Source organism: Larimichthys crocea, chromosome XVII (assembly GCF_000972845.2).
Source record: "Larimichthys crocea isolate SSNF chromosome XVII, L_crocea_2.0, whole genome shotgun sequence".
In the NCBI taxonomy this organism is placed as follows: Eukaryota; Metazoa; Chordata; class Actinopteri; family Sciaenidae; genus Larimichthys; species Larimichthys crocea.
In genome coordinates, this window is record NC_040027.1 from 21,272,931 (window position 1) to 21,280,736 (window position 7,806).

General features: G+C 42.4%; 1 protein-coding gene across 2 annotated transcripts; it reads right to left on the reverse strand.

Annotated features, from left to right (window-relative positions):
- Positions 1–147: 147 nt before the first annotated feature.
- On the reverse strand, positions 148–6,577 carry tmem47 (transmembrane protein 47). Of its 2 annotated transcripts, none has more exons than XM_010732447.3 (3): positions 6,002–6,577; positions 1,630–1,770; positions 148–1,397 (listed from the first exon to the last, which is right to left on the reverse strand). In XM_010732447.3, the coding sequence occupies exons 1-3, from the start codon at positions 6,255–6,257 to the stop codon at positions 1,219–1,221; spliced, it is 576 nt and encodes a 191-aa protein (XP_010730749.2). In that variant the 5' UTR covers positions 6,258–6,577; the 3' UTR covers positions 148–1,218. The 2 variants fall into 2 exon arrangements, with proteins under 2 accessions (XP_010730749.2, XP_010730750.2); XM_010732448.3 differs by having other exon boundaries at positions 6,032–6,572.
- Positions 6,578–7,806: the final 1,229 nt, after the last annotated feature.

Below are 7,806 nucleotides of genomic sequence, written 5' to 3' on the forward strand. Positions count from 1 at the left end.
TTTACTGCACTTGGATGCAAAAAAATAAAAGTATGCTGACTTTTTCAAACACTTTTTTTCTTCCACTCTGAAGCTGAAAAACCTACTGTTGTATTTTTAATGGTGCTTTCTTTAGTGAGAGCATTCCCATTCCCTACTGACTCAGAAGATAAGGAGGCATCACATGAGTAGAAGTGTAAGCACATGCTGGGTGATATGATCATGCGGACATGCGCACACACTCAGCAGACATGGTCATTTGCCATCTTCCTTCCCACTGGTCTCTTCTTGGAATGATTATTACTGCTTACTCCATATACTTACATATAATACAATTTTATCAAAAAAGTGGATATAGCTTGGGTTATGCTGCAGGTTTACATTAGCAGCCAAAGGTTTTACCACCGTTTACATGCGACTGTGCTATTCATTAACCAGTAAATGTTCCTCTAACCAGCATGATATCATTTAGAAGGTGGCTGTGGAATGTTTTTACTGTCTTGGGTAACTTCTGTTTATTATGACTATCACTGAGACTTTTAATAGACTCAAATAGGACAGGAAAAGCCAGTCCTTTGGAGCTTTATGACATGCTTTCACCGAGCTGTTACACTCTACAGGAGGAAGAAGACAAGTTCCAGATGTTGTGACACACTGGGGAAATGCAGCATGTTGCATTTCCTTAGGTGTGCCCTGTCTTCCTCACTTTGTCATCCTCAGGATATCACTTCAAAAGGACATTCTCTTCTCTGGATCCGTTTCTTTCCCCAAATGGCCCGAGTTTGTATCATTCTTTGACTTCTCTGCTCTGATTGGTCGATTAGTCCACCAATTCGTCCTTGGCATGGGGTCAGTGAATCCATCTGTTCTCTCTAGATTTTCTGCCCAAATCTAAGACCTACTGGAGTTCCCCTTAAAGGGGACACAGACTTATCTGAGAAGTAACATTCTTTGTCTAATTAAACTGGTTTGGATTTCTTTTCACGGCTGGGTTTGGTGCCAAACAGAGCACAGGGCTGATGGATCCAATGAATGAGGATAGTCTTAGAGATGATGATAAGTTCACAGTATCAAATGGAAGAGCTCATTTCCAGCCCTGAAACTAACAATAAGCGTTTCTTTATTCCTATTTTTCTAGTCTGTGGTTGTGCAATGTAACTGATAGAAAGTTCCTATTACTGAGAGGACACTGGGTGAAACAGAGAGTCTCAGTTTCTCTTCCTTCCTGTCTTGTGTATTTTAGTAGTAGTCTTCATAGTTCTTGGGGTTCAGGCAGTAGAGGATGGCTCCTCCAAAAGAGAAGATGGTGGATCCCCAAGCCAGGCCGTAGCCCCAGTTAAACTCATGGTACATCCTCAGCCTGACCGTCTCTATGAACTTGATGGGGAACAGGATCAAGCTGCACACCTGGAGCACCACTGCATGGAAAAGAGGAAAGAGAGAGAAGGTACCAACATCAAAATAAGTTTGGCAAATGTGAAACTGGCAAGGGGAGATGTAGAGCACTGTAATGACTAAAATCCTAGATTCAAACTTGGCTTAAGTATAATTTTAGCACCTTGAATCTACCATGGACTTTTTTTTAGAAGCTGCACAGTCATGTTTTTTTTATTTTCGGACTATCCTTCATCCTTTTTCCTCTTTACATACCTGCAGAGAACAGTATGACAGCCACGGGCTTGTAGCAGCGACCCCTGGAGCGGATGCACAGGGATATCAGGGCCATAAGGAAGGCGAGCACGATGAGGGATGCTCCCCCCAACAACAGGGCCAGTGTGGCAATCTGCCAGTCTAAGACAAACACACACACACACACACAAGGACAGAGGGGAGGAGGGAAGGGGGTGAGGGAGGAAAGGCATGAAATCACAGTGCGATAGAGAGTGACATAGGTAGCTAAAATGGGGTTACTCTGGAGAGCTGTGTCTGTGCTGTTGACAGGAGGCAGGGAAGTGGATACATAGAGGAGGGGGGGATAAAAGGAAGAGGGAGGCAGCAGAACAGGTCACAGGCCATGTTGGTGAGCCACAGTAACACTGTCATGCTTAATCTCTCACATGAGAAAAAATGAGTCCTCCCACTGAAGTTTGTGGTGAATTACCGCAGTGTAAACAAACTATTTGTGGTTCAGAGGCTGAGACAGCTCCTCGTGCATATTCTAAGAAAGCAATTGCTCGTAATGTTTTTGCTGTGAACCACAGGGGAACCATGGCCAGTGGCAGAAGAAGAAGAATGCGAACCATGCGGTGAATAACCCCTCGAACAGAGCGCAGCAGTTTCTGGCTGACAAGAAACAAACAAACACACACACACACACCCACGCACGCACACGCCTGGCTACACACACACAGATCAGTTCAGTGATGGATCCTAATGCAGCAAAAAAAAAAAAAGGCAAAGTGATTCTGTGAGGTGACTCAGATAATGAGTATCTCTCCCTCTCTTGATGCTAGCTCAGCAGCATTCTCAGCATTTCATCCACGATTCGCTCCAAAAACACTCGACTGGAAATAACTGCCGCCTCAATCTCGCTTCCCTATCCTTATTGGAAAGTGGAGACAAAATGGGACGCTTGTGTGTTTGTCAAAAAAAAAGAGAGAAAGAGAGAGAGAGAGAGAGAGAAAGTTGAGATTTTCATTTGCTTCACGTCAGCAGAAGAGTGCCTTTGAGAAAAAGTTTTTTTTTCACAGACTTAATTAGCCATGGGACGTGAACTGAAACACACTATGTTATTGTTTAGAGATTAAACGTCGCTTTCGTTGCTTTACTGTGTACTTGCGGAAACAGGAGGTCTATATGTAAACAGGCAGAGGATATTATGATGAAGCATTTGATTACACAGGAGGAAATAATTTGGAGTACAGAAAAAAATAAATAACATCAAAGCATATAGGGAGGTCATTTTAACTGATTCAATATTAGTGAATGGAAAATTCACATTAAAAGACCTTAATTTCAAATATATTTTGTCCTTTTTTTTATACATGTTATTGTCTACGATGGAGTCCAGGGGAAAAAAAGGATGAACATTAAGAATGTTTCCTGTATGTTGAGGCTGAGAATCATTAAAACATTCACCAGCGGAGAGAAAGTGACGGACCATAAGCTGCTTAAAATACAGTTCCCACTTGTGTTGGAGGGAAACTTTATTCCAGGGGCCAAGCAGCTCAAATATAAACAAACATCAACTACTTTTGACCAAATATGGTTCAGGATTTAGAGTTTAAAAATGGGCCCTGTCACCACAGGATGTTGGAAAGAGCCCACAAAAAGCAGAACACCCGCTCCTTCCAGGCTCCAGCTTACACAACTCGAGGCCCCCTTGAAGATCGACCCCTTAACTTTCTCTGCCGCTGCCTCGCTGGCTGCCTCTCAGCAAAAGGCCTAAGTGACTTGACCTGTAGTTGTCAAAGCTCATCGTTTGGGAGATATCTTCTCTAGGAGTGCGGTGCCTTCAGCCTAACAAGTATGCAACCAAAAGCCTTATCAGTGCGTCCATGAAGCAGCAGGATGCAAAGAGTTAGCTCATTTCAGATTTGGAACAAACCCTGTATGCTGCGGAAGAAACACAGCCAGAGGTTGACGTGCTTAAAGGCTTTGATGAACAGGAAGCGCCAAACTATTAATTGAAGCCCCGCATGATGACAGATGCAAAATAAGATACAGTACACAAGATCCAATCTGAGCATTAATTATGGTCCAGTGTGTGTATGTTAGGGGCTGCTGATCATAAAAAATCCTCCAGGGCTCCCAATTCTGCTTCTTTGTCTGAGACAAGAGTGGAAGATCTGTGTCACAGCAAAGCCTCCGGTAGCTCTCTCGCAGTCACTCAGTCTCAGGCAGGAAGATCTTCAACCAGAGGTTGACGACCGCAGGGACTGTGAACAAGACCTGAACCTTTATAATCCATCTGTATCCAACATTGTGACCTCCCTCAAAGAGAAGCCAGTTACCCAAATACGGAATCAATACTGTATTACATTATTAATATGCTTTGCCACCACTGTGTCTGACTGAGCTGGACCCGCTCACACCCTGGCTCCACATTGCACCGACTTGGCATCCACACACACTGCTCTTGCATGACCGTTCCACATTCCTAGCTCTGTCAGGTCCGAATCTTTTATACTTGACCTCCGAACCCTCTGTTTAAGTTTGTGTGTGTGTGAGAGCAAGAGAGAGAAACTAGCATTCGTCTCTGCACATTTTAAAAACATAATGAGCATGTAACAAGGCAATATATCACGCCTACTTTTTAATTCTTTCTGCTTATTATTGTGCTTTTCCCCCTCAACACACACACACACACACACACACACTCACATGAAAGCCTTGCAGAACGAGCTAAAAACATCTGAGCGGCCAGCTGGTGTTTCAAACTAACAGGATTTATTTAATGCCCAGAGCATGACACTGAGGAAATATTGGGGGGCTGAAGGAGGGGGTAGAAACTGATTACTGGGATTCAAATCAATAAGCCCAGCCAAGCACAAGCCTGAGGAAATGGGCAGTTTGCTGTGTGCATTTACTGTGGTATGCTGCTGCTGCTGCTGAGAGCTGAGAGCTGACACAGAGACTGCATGTCTTTATATGGCACCAAAGTGCACTTTGTCTGTCCGCTGACAGAGGAGGACTGGGGCCAGCGTTGACCCACAGTTACTCATCTCTCAGACAGAAAGAAAACATTTTGTCTGACTAACAAAAACACAATTCACCACTCAGCACACAGGAGGAGGTGAGAGGCAGCAAAAAAAGTGAAATATATACAGTATATATATATTTATATGGCAGCACAGCACAGTGTGAGATAAACCTACATAAGCTTTTACCCACATTTTACAGTTGCAGAACAGACTTTAGACAACTTTATTGAAAATAAAAATAAAAATGAAAGGTTCACGATATATCACCTAAAAAAAATAAACAGTGCAACCTCATAAAAAAAAACCCTGCAGTAAATTCTACCTTTAAGAAGACTTGGACTTTTAGTTTTTCCCATAATTTTTGAGGCTTTAGTTTGTGGTGTTTGTACTGGACTGTATTATACCTTGGAGTGTTTATCTTATTTTGTCCACCTTACAATTCAGAGTAACCTAACACAGCGATTGCACAAACCGTGGCTGAAAGATCAATAAAAGTGAACATTACAAGCTTCACAAATTGCAAGGCTGTTGTATTGGGTTACATTATTTTATGCAACAGAGCATAAATAAATGCTTTCCTGGTTGTTGTTTTTTATTAATGCTGTTCATACACTGACCTATTTTCAACCATCCTCTTTTATTTCCTTTTATCACTGAATGAGCAGCTGTGATGGAAATATGAAAAAGAAAAAAAACTTCATGGGGACTATAGAGAAACTCAACATTTCTGGAGTGCTTCACTTGTTTCCCTGGTTACTAATCTCCAGGCATCTGGATCTCTTGGGAGTTCTCTGCTCTGAGTTGCCCCAGCTCCTTGGCCGGTGAAGAAACACCACACAAAGGCTCATTTTGTGCGCAACAAAAGGCCAAATGAAACCCCAGCTGGACCGCTTCTGGCGAGGCAGAATTCCCACATCTTTCAGTGGCGCACTGGACAAATGTTTTAAACAAAGTTAACTAGTCTGGATAGAAAAGCAAAGGTGTCTTATTCATTAGACTGTGAGGCACAAGGACAGTTTTTTTTTCTATAGTTATTTCCAACTTTGATGTGCAGCCCATTGTTATCTTATTTCATGTAATAAAGTTCCGCAGTTTAAATTAAGCAGACAATATCTAATTATAAAGTAATTAACATTTAGCACCCTCCTGGGTGATGTTTTATAATTCTTACCCACAGAACAGATTGGTTCATCAGTGTTATGTCTGCAGGGATCCTTTGTTTTCCCTGAGCGCAGTGCATCTGACTTTCATTTGAATATGAATGTGGGTGTCTGTGTGCACCCCCCAAATTCTGCCATTTCAAGGGTGAAACATCCCTAAAACTACAACACCCAACTGGTTTAAAACTTCCAAAACAACATGGTGGCGCATCACCTCACCAGTAAAAGGCACATGAGCGTCTGTCTCACCAGTGTTCAGCGCGAAGTTGCAGAACCACTTCGCGGAGCTGGCGGGCTTCCAGCAGGACATCCACAAGGACAAGTAGTACTGGCCATCCGCCGTGACCCACGCCGGGCTCAGCACAGCTCCGACATCCAGGCACAGGGCGAGAAAGACGCACACCAGTCCCACCAACTTCAGGGGCGTCAACGCCGACACCCGAACCTCCTCTGTGCCGCTCACGGATGGACTCATACCTAAAGTGTCTTATTCATTAAAACAAAAACAAAAAAAACAAGAAGAAAATGTGTGTTTTCCTGATGGGGTTTGTGTTGTTTGTTCAAATCCACAAAATAAGTCAGGTTTAAGTTGTGGTTGTCCCCTCCTGCTCCGTGCCGGTTCTGTGGGTAGCAGGATGGGGAGCCTCCGCTCACTCCGCGTCCTGAGTCCAGAGGACGCTGCTGCCGCTGCTGTAGGTCCAGCGCTCTGCAGACGGGACTGTGCTGCAAATCACTAAAATAACACGGTGCTGCACCTGCTGGGTCCTAGTGCCTAATACTACTCCTACACAGCATGTCTCTGTCTGTCTCTCTCTCTCTGTTAGGAGGAGAGAACTGAAACCAGATGACTTTTCATTGACGTAAATGTATTTAAATTGGTGCTCCCTGACAATCAAGCAATATTATAATAGAATTCCAATAGCAACTTTCAACAGGCTCCATAGACTAGACTAGCAAAAAACCTACTATTAATATTGTTGTTATATATTTTTATTGTTTTAAGTCCCTTTTTCTCCCAACAGAGCAAACCAGATCCTTCAACTTCAAAAGACTTTGAACGATATATTACGAATTGTGGAATTAGAGGTTTCCGGTTTTCAGTCCAGGATTTTTTGGGCGGTCCTAAAGGGTGGCTCGATGACACACTGAGGCCACCCTGAGATGAATTCATCTCACTCAGAGTGTTTTAAAGTTACTCATGTAAATTTCCTGAACTTATCTGACACGTTTCAGTAGCTTCAAAACTGCTGCTTGACTACTCCCACAAGTGGGCATGACTTCAATCCTGGAGCTGAGAATACTGCTCATTTTTACCCGATTTCGACACCTAATTTCATAAACTTGTCGATTTTAATCATAAAAATTTGGCTGGGTGGTTAATAACACTTTGGTCTTCCGAACACATATTTATTCTTACTTTACACAGACTTTAAAGATGTAAGTTACAACATTTCAAATTACAGTAACTGAACATCACAAAGACCCACATGTATGTGTGACACACAAACCATACCATCCCCCAGCTGTATCAGTCACCCTGTGATGAAATCTCCCTGACCACAATCACACGCACAGCGTCGATAAAACCTGTATGATGATCACATTTATCAACTTTTCATGTTTTATGAAAACACATTTTTGATTTCAAGATTTAATTGAATGTACAGGAACAACTTCTATCAGTGAGTATTGTGGAGTTTGAAACAGTGCTAATGTGATGTAAGTTATTCTTTGTAGTGGATTCACCTTTTAACTACATCACTGCTTTACTCTTGTGACACACTTATACCCTACTCTACACTTTAATAATTTATCACTTTTAAACACACACTTACTTACACTCACACACACACACACACACACACACACACACACACACACACACACACACACACACACACACACACACCTTGTTAATTCACCGTAAGTTGAAGTAAAAGGTTGGTGGTCAGATAATATGATTTAAATTTCATGAACCTATATATATTATTATATACTATATACTTTTGTAGAGGCACGTTTAT